The 15874-nt window shown below is 51.4% G+C and overlaps 1 protein-coding gene across 1 annotated transcript; it reads right to left on the bottom strand.

Moving 5' to 3' along the window:
• Positions 1 to 14137: 14137 nt before the first annotated feature.
• On the bottom strand, positions 14138 to 15457 carry POU3F3 (POU class 3 homeobox 3). The gene has a single exon (XM_062515050.1). The coding sequence runs from the start codon at positions 15455 to 15457 to the stop codon at positions 14138 to 14140; it is 1320 nt and encodes a 439-aa protein (XP_062371034.1).
• Positions 15458 to 15874: the final 417 nt, after the last annotated feature.

Genomic DNA, 15874 nt, shown 5'->3' with positions numbered 1-15874 from the left:
AAGTGAGCCCCTTGCTTCAGCCGGGGGGGCAGGAGGAGACCTCTCACGTCACCCGCGGATCAGAGGACTCCGTCGCGCCGGGGGTGGCATCCCGGGCAGTCTCTGGAGCCTACCGAGAGCGGGGGAGCCTTTCGGGGATGCGAGTGCCTTTGGAAATGCCCCCTCCACAGCTAGGCACCCTGCCACCTCCGCGCGTGTGTACTTCTGTACGTGTGTGCGAAACGACAAAGTGGATGTGAAGGTCAGCCTGGTGAGCTTCCACTGCAGCTTAAATGGGAAGGAGCAACTTTCAGTGCTCTGTTCTTAGTGGTTTCCTGCCTTTTAAAGTGAACTTGTTCGAGTGTGTTATTCAAAATGCGGTTCAGTAGTTATGCCTTCAAATTAAGTTGCTTCTTGGTCCTCATCGGGAAAAGCAGACATGTGTCCTCAATTGTATAGTATATATATATATATATATATATATATATATATATATATATATATATATATATATATAAAACCTACTAGGTACTTTATGATTCCATCTGGAGAAATTAAAAGCCCAGAGCTGTAATGTTTATTCTTACATAGTTTACAAAAAAAGGGGGAAATGTGTGAGACACATGTCTCCAAATATAACCAAAGTGCTTTCCCTTCTGGTTAAAAAGTTGCATGCAAATGTTTTCATTTTAACACTCCCTGCCACCTGTACTTCTCAGGGAAACTTTTTCTTGGCGTTAGTGACGAAGCACCAATAATACTTATTAATGAATTAATTATTATTATGGCTGTTGAATTGACTTAAAGTGCTTTGGAGGCGAAACTGATCCATGTTAATCAGTTACAATTAATTGTGTTTCAGCTGCTGTTTCAAACACAGTTTCAAAGACGAAGGCGAGAAAGCTGTGCATGGGGTGTAGGGAAGGGGGTGTTTCAGAGACTCTTCACGGCCCACGGCCCCCTTGCTCAGAGATCTCTTGGTTTGCAGAAACCGACATAATGTTGTCCCTGTGCCCTCGTCAGGTCACACAAAGGTGCGAGGGGCAACTTAGGTGACAAACTCCTCTTCCTCCTACCAAAAGCTGCAAAGATAAAGAGTCTAGGATTTAGGAGCTCTGTCCAACTGGGGAATTTCCCTCAGGAGTTCGCATTACGGGGAGGGCAGAGGGCGTGGGCTTTGCTGTGCCGTCTCTGCTTGGCCGCCTTGGTCAAGGCTTTTGTGTTGGTGGCGGAGAAAAGGAGGCAGCGGTGGGCAGCGGGACCGAAGGGCTCCGCAGAGTCCTCTCGCGGGGTGGGGGGGGAGACTTCATCCCGCGTCCAGGAGCATCTGGGGAGAGGGAAGCGGAGAAAGAGAAGAAAATAGCTCCCCGAGGGGACAAGCGACAGCTGGGCCCGGCCCTGTGAATGCTAGGGAGGCCAGAGGGGCTGCCGCAGAGCCGAGGGCAGGAAAAGCCGGGTCGCGCACGCACAGGCAGCCGAGACGCCAAGGGGAGGGCTGTTCTCTGCCGTGCCGCTCCCCGGCAGCCCCGCCGACTGCTGTACTTGGGTGCTAGGGGTGCCGGCTGGGCTCAGCGGGGAAAGCTGGGGATGAGCAAAGCCAGGGAGAGGCATTGAGACAGCCGGGCAAAGCCTAGGAAAGCTCTCAGGATCGATGTGCCGAGGGGAGACCTGTCTGGCCAGCTGGTCACAGGGTGGCCCGTGTGTGCCCAGCGCGGCCGCTGCAGGGGAGCATCCCCTCCGCGAGGGGTGAAATGCGAAAGCGGAGCGGGCGCTGGCTCAGCTGGACCAGGCGACGGCTGGGGTCGACCTGGATGAGCCGCGGAGCGCGCACCGGCTGTCCGCACCCCTGGTGGAAGCTGGTGGTGGGGAAGGGCTGAAGACAAACTTTCCATCTTTTGCCAGGGAAACGGGATTTTCCACAATGATAAAGATCCCTCTTCACAAAAGTTAGGGGCGGGAGAGAGGGAGAACTGGCGGTTCTCCCCAGGCTGGGTGCCTCACCCTTGCCCTGCCTGCCCCTTGGCCTTCGGCAGCTCTGGGGGTGAGCCCGTCCCGGGCGGCACCAGACGTTATCAAGTGCTTGTCCTTAGAGATTTACACTCCGCAAAAGTAAAGCTCTCCTCCGCCCCAGCCTTCAATGTGACTTTTTTTTTTTTTTTTTTTTTTTTTTTTAAAATATCAGTCCGCAGAAAAGCAATTGGGAAACTATTCCCTCCCATCCTGTCTGGAATTGTGTTGCTGGGATTTTTTTGCACTTTGATTCTTTTTTTTCCCCTTCCCTCACTCCAGCTCTTTCTAAAAGTCTCCCCCTTTCTCTCTATCTCTCTCTTTATTTATTTTTTTTTATTCGCCTTCATCCCATTGACTCTACTCAGCTTTTGCTTAAGATGAGCAGGGGAAAAACCAAACCACTCTACCCTATATGTGCAAACGGACCTTTCTTGGAGAAAAGTAAAACAAACAAAACCCCTTTTACCTGCAATAGAAGACAGTGTACAAAATTATCCACCCCATCCCCCTCCCCCCTATTTCGAATGCAGGTGTAAGTAATTGAAAATTGTGGGAAGAGATGCGTTTTCCACGTGTGAACGTAACAGCTAAGGTCGGTCGAGTAGACAGGACACCTCGTGCCTGCTCATCACGGATGGAATCGTTTTCTCCAGCTGGGATGGGTGGTGATGCAGGTCTCGCAGAGGCGCAGGGTACAAAAATTCGGATCTCGTATATCACAAAAGCAGGCTTCGTTGAAGGGAACACCCATATTAACCAACTTTCTCCCTCTCCCTCCCTAGTTTTATTTATTTCCCTTGGATGCAGGACTGAGGTGGTCAAAACCAAACAAAAGCACTTGGGTTTGTGTCGGCACTTTGTCGTCGGGGCAGCACCCGCATTAGATTATTGCCGGGGATTTATTTGCATGCAGCTGCAAACCCACAACCCGGCTGCTGACCGCTGCGCATAAAGGGCTGCCGGGGCCGGCCCCTGCCCGGCCGCCGCGGCTCCCGGTGGGAACACGGCCCGGGGGCCGGGGGTGGGGGCAGGATTTGGGAGTGGGTTTGCTCCCGACACGGCCCGGGGGGATGGTCACAGAGCCGACACAGCAGCAGGGTCCCCAGCGCAAGCAGAGGCTGCAGGTGCGGGGGATGGGGGGGAGGCGGGGGCGGCGCCGGCCCGCAGGCCCCCTCCCCGCCACCCGGCTCGCCCCCAAAGGCAGCCGCAGCTCCCACTGGCCTTGCTCACAAACACATCCGAGAAAAGCTTTCCCTGATGCCTATGTCCCGGGGAAAAGAAAAGGATCGGTGGCGGATCCTCGGGATTTCTCAGAGCTATTTTCAGTGCTTTGAAATTTGCAGTAATGTTGATGTTCTTTTCCCGCCCCCCCCCCCCCCCCCCCCCCCACTTCTTCTCTCTCTTCGGCCCAGTAGCGTTTGGCAGCGTTTGACGAGGGAGCTATTAACCTTTGAAGCAAGGGCTTTAGGTTCAAACTGCCTCCTTCGCTCCCCGCTGTTTGCCTCTCCCCTCCCCACACAGAGGCACGATGAGAGCATGGACTTGGCTGCATGGGATCGATGTAAATATCTCCTCAGGCCTCCCTCTACCTCGGGCTGTGCTACCAAGTCTCCTTCATCTTTTCCTGGAGAACCCGGTGAAGGCTCAGGATTCCTGGAGCTTGAACTGGCTCCCCTGCGAGAGCAGCAGGAGCAAAACCTGCCTCCGAAGCGGGGCCGGCTCGGGGACGAGCCCCACGGCAGCGTTGCCGTGGTCGGGCCCGTCTCCCCCTCCGTAAGGAGAAGGAGGGAGTCAAACCAGCCATCCGCAAGCTTAGAGGGACTTCTGCCCATCCCTCTGCTCCGACGGCCAGCATGGGACTGTAGGAGAAGGGGAAGGAAAAACTGAGTTCGGGGAACTTAATTATTTGTCAGAGAAAAGAGATGTTCCGACTCCACGCAGGCTCCTTCGACCGGGCGTGAGCAGGGGAGGCCCCTCCAGGCTTTTCTGCCAAACACAGGGGACTACGGAGCGGGAGCTCCCGGACAGGGAGGGCAAGGTGGGATGGTCGGAAAACCGACCCGGGAGGGTGAAGCTGGCAGAGCAATGGGGCTGCGCACAGACACACAGAGGGTCACGTTCGTCCCTCGCATCCCCACAGCGGTGCGTGGAGATGCCGCGCTGCCCCTCGGCCAGGCCACGCCGCCGCAGAGGGAATCCCAGCGTGCTGACGGGCCGGGGGCGGGCGCGGCCGGAGGGCAGCCCACCCTCGGGGCCGCCCCGTCCAGCGCCGAGCTCCCCGAGCGCGGCCCGGTCACGGCAGGGATCCGGCCGGGCTGCGCAGGCACAGGACGGGGTGTCTCCAACCCCGCGCCCCCAGAAACCTGAGGAATAGGAGCCTGGAGTGCTTGTGCGAATTAGGATGCGCCTTTGGGCTGCAGTGGGAAGAGCTCGTGGGGAAGAGAGTCAGTAACGCGAGTGGCCAGAGAAAGCGGGGGGGAAAGGCAGGAAGGGATGAAACCATTCGCAGACTCCTTGCGGAGCGGGGGTGGGTTGTCATCTTTGTTTTGGTTGTGTTGTTTTGTTTTGCAGGAGACTGGGACAATAGCTGGAATGGATTATTCATTCCCATAGGCAGTACTTCCCTGTATGGGCTTCAGGATGCAGTTGGAAGCTTGGGAACAAAGCGGGCATCGAATGTCAAGGTAACTGGTCCCCCTTCCTTTGTTTATGCTATTGTTAATGACGGGGCTTACTCAGCCCTGGCCTCAGCCGTGCTGTATGGCATTAATATTGACTTGAGAGAATAGGCAGGGCAATTAAAAACCAAACCCAGAACAACAGCAGCATCCAGCCCAAGCCCAGTTCTTCAGGTAAAACATGCCTCTTCTGGGCTACTGAGAATGATATAGTAGCCTTGCCTGGTATTCACAGAAACACACACACCGTTCATAAAATTAAACACATCCCTATACAGCATTAAAACATAGGGGAGACACTGTAACCCTGTCCTTCAGTACCAAATCAAAAGGGAAAGGTGTTGTTTTCAAATACCAACATATTAGCACGAGGGAATTCTCATCAGGATAAAATAATTAAAGAAACAAATAAAATTATTATTTTAATTATGATAATCTAGAAGTAGCAGAAACCTGAGCATCTATTGAACTAATTTTCTTCTTCTCGAGGTAGTGAATGGTATTTAAAGTTCAACATTTCATACAGCTCCTTGTTTAGTTTAATTTCCTCGACATTCTATGCAATTTCAGCAATCTGAGTTTAAAATTTTGGTACACATCTGAGTATGGATCTGCATAAAATAGAGAAGGTGAGAGAACTGGGAAGAGGATGCTTTATTATTTTAAGAAGAGGAGGTAGTGCATGTTTGCATGTGTGTGTATGCATACATGTGAGGGACAGTGAGAAACAGATTAACACGTTACATTTGATCTGTAGCTTTAGTGTGGACTCTGAAACAAATATCTATTAGATTTCTCTGAAAAATGTTCCACTCAGGCAGACAGACCCTCTGTTTTGAATGAGAGCTCCAGATGATGAAAGAAGTGTATGTTATTCCAGAACAATTCTTTATCAACTTTTTTTTTCCCAGAAAGATTAATTTTATCTCTCCTATCCTAGGCCCATTTTTTTGTCAGTAAAGGGATATAATAATGATCAATGCCCAGCATTTCTCATATCTTTTGTACTTGGTAAATATTTGTAATGTTTTGAATGTGGAGGGGAGGCAAAGAGATGAGCCCAATCTCAGATTCAGAGGATCCTCATGAATTCTCACATGGAGGAAAAATCCAAACAACCAAGCCAACCTGTTTAGAAGACCCCCCTTCCAGCCCAAAACTCTGCAGTCATGCAGTTAGTTTTTGTATGTTATCTGCCTGCTTGGTGAAAGGGTCTACATACCTCAGGCTATCAGGATTTATGTGACCAGCTCTGGGTGTACATTAGTACTCCAGTTGAAAATGGAACCTGGAGTTGTTGAGCAAATAACTTGCAGCTTGACTGTAGTGTGGACTGAATGCTGTCTATGGAGCGGTGGCAGGGAAGTAGCTCCAAGTATTTCCAAAACTAATAACAAAAAGGTTACTATATATAAAATGTTTACACAGCCCACATTCCCTCAAGTTGTTTGAATTTTGGTTTGATGCATATAAATATAGCAGACATACCCGGTTTCCCATTATCCAGTCTCTGCTTTTTAAAATCAATTCACTTCTGTTTAAAAGAATGGCCCCATCCACAAGACAGTCAACAACCCTTTGACTTTCTCCACTCATTGTGGGCCTCAGGAAGAAATAGCATCTCTCTGTCATTTCACATGTGTATTGCAGTGCCTTGACATAGTGTTTTAAGAGAAGGCCTACTACCAGGAAGAGTAACAGACCCCAGCTGGCTCCCCCATTTCTAATCCATTTTCCCCTTTCTCATCTTAGGCTCCTTTTGAGGAAGAAATAGTTCTGCTGGGACCCCATGCCTGGACTTTGGAAGGCATGGCACAGTGGTCTGACATGAAAGCACTGTCCCTGCAGATGGAAACTTTCCTCTGTATCCTGCACCTTGCAAGAAAGGCAGAGAGGGGACACTTGAAGTAACCAAGCATCTGGCATCAAGCCTGACAATCCACTTCACACTATGTGAAGGAAAGTTTGTTCCAAACCACATACTTTGTGGTGCTCATTACTGGTGTCAAACTGGTTTGAACTGTTCCAGGTCTAAAATAAAATCTCCATTGTGGTATGCCAGTGAGCTTGTCTTGCTAAACCTTCTCTGTTTATGTTGAAGGTACAGAGCTGATGTAATGCTGTCTTTTCACCCACGGATGGGTGCAATAGGAACAATTCAGAAAAGTTCTGTTTAGCTTTTTTTTTTGCCCTTGTAGTTGAAAAAGTGCAGGCTATCAGAAACAAACCTATGTTTGAAGGTACAGTTTTCAACATGTGAGTGGGAAACATATGTACTGGCACTATTCGACAGTTCTGTAAGGGCTGTGCTCAAATTTTGGCATTTAATCTCAACTTTGTTAGAGAGAGATGCAAAATGGAATGGAACCTGGTTATTTGTGCTATAGCCTTGTGATGCTCATCCTGTAACTGCTGGGAGAGAAGCAAAACACTCTGCTAAAGCTTTGGGTGAGCCTGAGTTTCAGGGGGACTCTAGTCTTCACATGTTCTCAGTTCACTGCCTTTATACCCTTAGTATTTGTTCCATGGGATTTTTTTTTCTTTCTTCTTGCTGTTCTGCATTCTAAACTGAGTATATAGAATCAATCCTGCTGAGAGAGAGAGAGAGAGAGAGCTCCCTCCATCACAAGCTCACGTTTGGAAAATGCTTACACATTTTGGCTGCCCCCCTTCAAGTCATCGTTCCCTTTTCAGGGGAGAAAAGAAAACCTTAAAAGATAAAGAGAGAAGCAGAGGTGAAGTGAAGGGGGAGAACCCCTCATTCCTCAGTGACCTGCACAGCTCGGACAGACCTCTAAGATCTCCTCCGCCTCCTGCAGACAAGCCCCCATGTGGGAAAACCCCACATGCCTGAACTTTTAAAGTATCTTGGGATTTATACAATTCATGCTCAATTCTAACAATCTCGGGGAGCGGGGGGCAACAATGGAGAAGAAAGTTTGGATTTAACTCTTTGTCGCTAAAAAGTCACCACAACCCAAACCCCTAGCCATCAGCAAAAGCGCCCAGCGTCCCCGGCAGCCAGTGCCCTCCCGCCACACAACGGCGTTGGCTGGCAGGGAGAGGCAATCCCAGCCCTGGCTGCATCCCACCGCATCCTGGGTGTGTAGCCCTGCCCCGGGGCTGCCCTCGCTGCCCCGCCGAGGGGGTCACTCTCCCTCCAAACGCTGAGGGGGAAGGCAGCCCTGCCTGGGGGCTCCGGGACTGGCAGGGAAGTTTTCTGGTACTGCTAAAGGCATACGCGCGCACACACACACACACACACACAAATATATGTATGTGTGTGTGTATATATATATATATATATATCATACACACACGTCTTTATATATAGATTTATATGTAGGTGTCTAGTCTATGTTTAAATGATTCTATCTATACACACAGTCCTCCTCTGATGAGGTCATTCTCCCATATATATAAGATTGGGTGTAAGATGCCAGAATCTAACGCCAAGATCTTATCTCTGCAGATCTAAAAGCAATATAAAGTAAATGTTAGCAGAAGGGGAAATAAATTTTGGAGAGAAACATTCAACAAGGTGTCCCTGAAGGCTTTTCCCCCCGCCCTCCTCAGCCGATGTGCCCACGCACTTTATGCCAAAGAGAGCCATTTCTGCACAAGAGACTCCTGCTTCAGAGCAAGGACAGACTGCACCCTGCATCGTGGGTCTGTGCCTGGCAGGGGCTGCACCTTGACATTTTTAATCCCCTCTTCCCTTTCCCGAGCATTGCTCTTCTCTCTAATGCGCTAATCGGCTGCAGCTTATTTATTTTTATTTTTCCCCCCTGTGGCTCCAAATGTCTTAATTTTTTTTCTTTAATTTCAGGAGTCTCAAAACGGAAGGGGGGATGCTACTTGAAAGTGTGACTCAAAAGAAAAAGGTTTTTGCTTTGCAGCCATCAGTAGCACCAGGAGACAGCTCCATTAAAAAAGTAGTTTTCCACTGCTCTTGAAAAGCCGTTATTTTTTACATCGCTTTTAGGAAGATAGATTAACAAAACATCACATTTCAAGCCACTCTGATCTGTAATTAAATGGAGGAGCCGGTTTGTATTCTCCTATGGCTTTTACAGAAGTTGCAGTGATCCAAAGTCAGGTTGCTGTGTCAGAGTGGCATTTTTATTAATGAGAATACAAAAAGCTTGCATATTCTTAGCCCGGCTTGAATTTAGTTGCTAAGCAACCGCTGTATGGTAATTCATCCGCGAAATTTAAATCTTGGAGAAAGGATCCTGCGTTTTGCTGAATGGTCGCCACGAGGAAAACAACTTGTGGGACCCTCGGCAGCTGCGGCCGCGGCACCGCTCCGCCCGCCCGCCGGCTCCCCCGTGCCGCCCGCCGCCCCGGGCCGGCCCGCGGGGACGCGGGGCAGACGGGCAGCGGCGGCCGCCCCGTCGGCTCTGCCCCGGGCCGGCCTTCCACGGCTGAGGGAACGCGGCATCACCGTTTGCCCACGCGTGGCTCGGCCCGGGCCCCGACGCAGCCACCCGGGCTGGGGAGGGGTGAGCGGGGGACGCGAGTCCCGTCTCAGCCCCGAGGGCGAGGCCCCGTGGGCGCCGCCGCGGAACCCGGCTGCTCCTTTGGTGTCGGGCAGGACGGGATGGGCGGCGAGCCTTCCCCCGTTCGGCCTTCACCCCTTAGCTTTTTGTGTCGCCAAAGCCTCTCAACCAAAGAACTCCCTGCTGCTGTGTCATTGACACTGCGGGGCCGCTCGCCGCCCTCCTCTCCCCTCGCTCCCGCCGCCTATTGAAGGCTGCGCCCGCTCCATTGTGCCAAACTGCAACTGAAAACACCGATGGGGCAATAGCCACCTCCCTGCATCTTCTCCCATCGCTCCATCCAGCCACCCATCCCTCTCTCCAGAGGCGACCAAGCTAATCGCCAACCCTGGCATTAACAAAATGAGTCCCTGTCCTCAAACGCTCGCCCCATGCCTGCCTCCGAGGTCGGGACTTGTTGCGCCCCTTTTAGAGTTTGATTAATTACTCTGGAACTTAAGCAAACTAAAGGACATGTGGCGAAGAAGCTCACGCCTACAGTTTGGTCCTGCAGCTTGCCAGTTAAAGAGGTAATTTTTACACTCGCTTCCAAATCGGAATGTGCATCTCTGCGCTTCAAAATGGTATCCCTGTATAAATATATAGAAGTATCGATTTTGCTGTAGCTTGAAGATGTTGATCATTTATTACAAAAATAAACGAATAAATACAACAATGTATTGTTGCTTTCAACAGGATAAATATTTTACAAATATATAATTTAAAAAAACCCAAATTTAATTGTTAAAGTTATTTAAAATATTACACTTATTGATAAAATTATCAATAGTATATACTGCATTTCATATTAGAACCAATTATTCTCTAAACGTTCCATTTAAAACCATTCATACAAAACAAGTTATGAGCATTGTAATGTGCAAACACGAGTCACTACATTAAAGCATAAGGATTCTGTAAAGATTACTTTCCGATAGGAACTGCTGCGTTTTTAAACCAAAGTAGAGCTCTCTGCTGAATTTCGGAAAATACGCAGACCAACAGCCGTGACATGACTATTTTAAATACACCTGAAAATGATTTATTGTATACAGACTCGACGGGAGAAGGATGGGATGTGAGTGAGAAGACTGAGGCGTAATAGAGGACCGCAGGATATGAAAATATAAACTATAAATAATCACATCTCGGGATTACCCAGTCTGATCAAACGTAACTTTGTGAAACACTTGGCTTTCCTTTAAGCAGGGAAAAAAAAGAAAAAAAAAAAAAGAAAAAAAAAAGAGTAAGGAGAACGATGCCGACTCTATTACCAAGCACAGAACACTGATATTATAAATGAATACAATTACTAAATTCATTAAGAGGTCTGGCCATATATAACAATATTTTCATTATTTACACGTGTAACAATATAACCCTTAGCGCAAACCCTCTCACTTATTATCTACCTCTTGCTATCTCAGAGACTCACAACCCTGAAATTCCTAAATACATTCAAAGGATTCAGTTTCTCTGGGGCGGGGGAGGGGGGCGGAGGGGCGGAGGGGGGGAGCGCCCATGGCCTCACTTTTTGTGCATAACAACTCCACGGAACGGGCACATTTTGCCGGTCCCTCCGACCACACGTTACTCCTCCAGCCTAACCCCCAGCTTTTCGGAGGCAGCAACCCGCAAAGGTTGCCTTTTAATAGAAACCAGCGTGAAGCCTAACGTTAGCTCTTTGTTGCTATCCAAATCGAGTAACCAAATACCGCTCCGAAATTTAAATAGACTTTCTCCGCGGCTAATACAACTGCTCCCCTTCGTGTGTGAAAACAGGATCCCACCTCACGTGCCAGTGGTACCCGGCCCCCGGAGGGGAGCCCGGCCGGGCCGCCTGCACGCCCAGCCCTTCTTCCCTCCCCAGCTGCAAAATCAGCCAGCAGCTTCTGCTAAAACGAACAAAAGAAATAGCGTCCTTTACCCTTTCGGGTTCTCTTTCCCTTTGTTGGGTTGGCTTCTTCCCCCCCCCCCCCCCCCCCCCCCCCCCTCTTATTTCCTCCGTGTCAGTAGGGCCTTTTGGATTTCACAAATCAAACCGACGGTGATATTTACTACGAGCTGGTGTTAAAATAATGCATCCCGGTGCGCGGCTCCCAGGTTGGCTTTGATTTATGGACTGACACAAGGCCTATCTGAAAGGAAGAAATGCTTGTTGTTCCTACAGCAGTTTTCTGGGGTTTAACCCCTGCCTCAATAGCTCGTAGAGAAGCAAGGCAATGGGGGGGGGGGGGGGGGGGGGGGCGCGGAGGAGGGGAGGAAGAGGAAGGTAAGGAAGGAGCTACAGACGAGCTGGATCATAAAAGAAAACCTTATTCTCCAGCAGACTATCAGTGGGGGCGGGTGGATGCGTTAGATGCAGCTCTCTACTTCCCACAACCTCCCCTCTGCAAAATGAAGAGAGTTGAGGCGGTCATTCACTTGTCCCTATATTGCAATAAATTCTAGTGGATAAATATGACAGGTCAGCTAGTGTATCTATTGGCATCTCCAACGTAACTGACACGCGTGTGTGTTTGCAAAGAAGGCATGGCAGCGCTATGGCAAAGTGGAGGAGAAAACTAGACTACAGCACTTCACACCCCGTAGAAAAATCTTAAAACAACAACAACAGCCACAGTAACAGCAACAGCAACAAGAGAAACGCTGAACTAGGCAGACCGCACGAAGGATGCTGAAAGTATTAGTCTATAAATTCTAGGAAAAAAATAAACGTACCTTTTCTTTAAATTATAAAGATAAATTAAATACAAATATTAATACATACATAAAATGAGTCAAAATAAATTATAGCTCAGCCCCCCCCCCCTTCTCCCTCTGCGCCCCCCCCTCCCCCCCGCACCTCCCCCCGTCTAGCCTCAGTTTGGAAAGAGAGGAAACAAGACTGAACTTTTGGAAACATCGCTCTTAGCACTGGCCACGCGGGACCCGAGGACGCACTCAGGTGTCGCCCGCGCCCGAGTGCCAGCCTAAACCGAGGCTCCACAGCCCTTTCGGGAAGAAGGTGGCATTTGGTGAGCTCTAATGTCGCCGTCCGTCCCGGTGACACAGGGTCCCCGGGGCGATGGAAGGGAGCGCGGACACGGGCTCGGCGGAGAGCGGGCAGGGGGAGAGCTCCGCGCCGGGCAAACAGCAGCAGGGGTGAGGCGGGGGCACTGCCGGGCACGTCGGACCCTCGGTATTTCTCTCACTTTAGCAGTATGTCCCTTCAGAGAACTTTTTTCCTTTTGTTTTTCGACACAGTGTTTACGCATCAGACACAGACTATTTCATTCTAACAAATTTATTTTCTCAATCAGCTCTTACGGAATCACTACTCAAATTAAATTACAATCAAATTATCACATCAAAAGATACCCTTATTACCTAACAACTGTCCATATTTTCATTTCATTTTGATTTGTGCTCGTCTGAAAAAAACACGTAATACAAGATCTGGGGAAAAAATAAATTACCGTTTTGCAGCAGTTCATAGGTATTCTGAATAAAATATTAAAAGAAGTCATTTAATGAAAATATAAAGCAAATTTTTTTTTAGATCAACAACGGATCTAACAATTCTATATTGCCGTCTTTTTGAAAAGTCTGTTTATTAAAACCTACCAAAAACACTGCTTGGAAATGGCAGTATTATATAATCACATCCACAGCACCCATTCAATCAAAGTTGGCAACGGATTTAGGAGAGGAGAAGTTCAGATAAGTGCAGCTGCAGATGCTCAGTCCTTCTAAATCCCTTTATCTGAATCAGTCCAGAAATAAAAAATAAAAATATTAATAAAAAAAATATTAGCAGTGGATTTTTTTTATGACTCTTCCATGATGATTGGCAGCCGTCAGGAGCAGGACTTTGACAGCTCTAAATTATTTCCCTTTCTTTCCCTGGTTCCTTTAATTCATGCAAAGTCCTTCTACAGAGCTCGAACTTTAGGGACCAACAACCTCTCCTTCTCTCACCCTCCCCCTGGCGTCTGTCCCTCCCCCCTTCTCCTCAGGGTCAGTTTTCTCCGAGTGCGGGCATTTATTTCCATATTTTTGTTCTATAGCTATACCTATATATATAGATAAATATATATATATGTATTTGCTTCCCTATTCAGCCTGCTTGTTTTTAGTGCTGTGTGCATATCTTTTTTTTTTTTTTTTCCTGGAAAAAGTGGACCCTTTCATTTTGCAGAATATATAGATATATAGATATATATGTTTTCAGAGTGGATATCTGCCTTGCACCAAAATTCTACGGTTTGGCCAAGAAAAACAGGGTGCTGGAATGCAGCAGGCACCCTTTTATTAACCAGATTATTTTTCTCCTGCTTCCCTTTTTTGACTGCTCCCATTGGAAAAAAAAAATAAAAAAGAGGGAGAGAGAAAGGAGAAAAAAAGTTTCTGTGATTCATAGAAGAGAGCCCTTTTGGGGATGGGGGAAAGAGTGGGGAGGGGGGGGGGGGAGGAGGAGGGGAAGAGAAGAAGCGCAGACAGTGGTGTTCCTTACTGCGAGAAGGGGATAATTTGGAGAAAAATAAAAATAAAAAAGCCCAAGCCCACCCCTCAAGCCCTTTCCCCACAAGCAACCAACCAACCAACCCCCCGGCACATCTGCAGTTTTGGTGCATTATGCATCTCCACCCCGTTTTCCCAACACGGTCTAAACGCTCTCGCTCGGATCGACCTTCTCCACCTCTCCCTATTGGTATCGAACTTATATATATATAGATGCACGCATATATCCATATATATATAAACACAGCAGTCTGAACGAGCCTGGATCGTGTGTGTGTGTGTGTGTGTGTGCGCGCGTGTGTCTGTGTGAGCGTGCGGCTGTGCGCGGCGGTGCCGGAGCCGGTGCCGGTGCCGGTGCCGGTGGCGGTGCCCGGCCCGGCCTGGCCCGCGCTGCCCCCGCGCTGCCCGGCCCGCCCGCGGAGCCCCTCACTGCACGCTGGTCTGCAGTCCGTGGTGAGGGGGCGGCGTGTCGGAGTTGACGGTGCCGACCTGGGAGTAGACATCGTCGGGGGTCTGCTGCTGGATCCCCGGGGGGGTCATCCGTTTCTCTTTCTGCCTCCGATTGCAAAACCAAACCCTGACCACCTCCTTCTCCAGCTGCAGGCTGTCCGCTAGGTTCGTAATCTCCTGGGCGGAGGGCTTGGGGCATTTCAGAAAGTGGCTCTCCAAGGCCCCCTTGACACTCACCTCGATGGAGGTCCGCTTCTTCCTCTTCCTGCCCTGGGCGGCGATCTTGTCGATGCTGGTGGGACTGCCCGTGGAAGAGTCGGCTTCCTCCAGCCACTTGTTCAACAAAGGCTTCAGCTTGCACATGTTCTTGAAGCTGAGCTGCAGGGCCTCGAAGCGGCAGATGGTGGTCTGCGAGAAGACGTTGCCGTAGAGGGTGCCCAGCGCCAGCCCCACGTCGGCCTGGGTGAAGCCCAGCTTAATCCGCCGCTGCTTGAACTGCTTGGCGAACTGTTCCAGGTCGTCGGAGGTCGGCGTGTCCTCGTCCGAGTGCGGGTCGTGGCTGTTGACGCCGCCGTGGTGCGGCGGGTGGTGCCCGGGGTGCTGGTGGTGGTGGTGGTGGTGATGCCCGGGGTGCTCGCCCAGCTCCGGCGTCTCGCCGCGCACGAGCCCCGGGTGCACCAGGCTCTGACCGCCGGGGGGGGGGCTCAACATGCCGTTCACCGTGAAACCCCCGGGCTGCGAGTAGAGGAGCGACTGCTGCTGCTGCTGCCCGCCGGCCATGGAGGGTAGGTGGGCGGCCGCCGCCGCCCCCCAGGCCGCCGGGTGCCCCTGGTGCGGGGGGCCCAGGTGGGGCGGCCGGTGGTGCAGCGCCGCGCCCGAGTGCAGGTCGTCGCGTCCGCCGCTGCCCTTGACGTCGGGCGGCGGCGGCGGCTGCTGGGGGCTGCCCGTCATGCCCACGGGGCTGCCGGACCAGGGCGAGCCCGCTTCGGCGGCAGCGGCGGCGGCGGCGGCGGCGGCGGCGGCGGCGTGGGGCAGGGCTGTCACCCACTGGTGGGCATGGCTCAGCATATGGCCGCCGTTGCTGGCGGCCATGGCGCCCGGCATGAAGTCGCTCTGGACCATCTTGGCCGCCGGGTCGCCGCGGTAGCCGCCCGCCACCGAGGTGACGGCCACGCTCCCCGGCTGCATGCCGCCGCCGCCGCCGCCGCCGCCGCCGCCCGAGTCCGCGTGGACGATGGAGCCGGCCGCCAGGATGCCGTTGCCGGGGAGGTAGGGGTTAGAGGTGGCCGCGGCCATCCCGCGCCCGCCGCCCGCCGCTCGCCCCCGCCGCGCCGCAGCCGCCGCTGCGCCGCCGCCGCCGGCTGCCGGGCGCCCGCCGCGAGCGCCCTTGCCCGGCGCTGCCGGGGCCGCTGCCGGGGCCGCCGCCCGCGCCGCCGCCGCCGCCGCCTTCCCAGCCTCGCCGGGGCGCCGGGGCGCGGGGTTCACCTGCTAGCGCTCCGCTGCGCGCTCTCCTCCGCCCGTCCGCCGGCCGTCCTGCCTCCGCTCCGCGGCGCGCTCGTTGCGGTCGCCGGCTCTCGCTTCGCCTTTTATATTTTTTTAGCCTTTCTTTTTTTTTTTTTTCCAAAAAAAGAGAAATATTTAGCTGTACATGTAGTTTTCCTCCGCCTTCTTCTCGCCCGGGTTTGCTGCTCGCAGGGAGGAAACCAAACAAAG

The sequence above is a fragment of the Cinclus cinclus genome, chromosome 2 (assembly GCF_963662255.1).
Source record: "Cinclus cinclus chromosome 2, bCinCin1.1, whole genome shotgun sequence".
Taxonomy (NCBI): domain Eukaryota; kingdom Metazoa; phylum Chordata; class Aves; order Passeriformes; family Cinclidae; genus Cinclus; species Cinclus cinclus.
Note: the sequence above shows the minus strand (reverse complement) of the source record. Positions and strands in the feature narration are given on the sequence as shown.

Bases quoted from the DNA above. Each gene is read 5' to 3' on its own strand.
- POU3F3 (XM_062515050.1), bottom strand. From the start codon at position 15,457: ATGGCCGCGGCCACCTCTAACCCCTACCTCCCCGGCAACGGCATCCTG.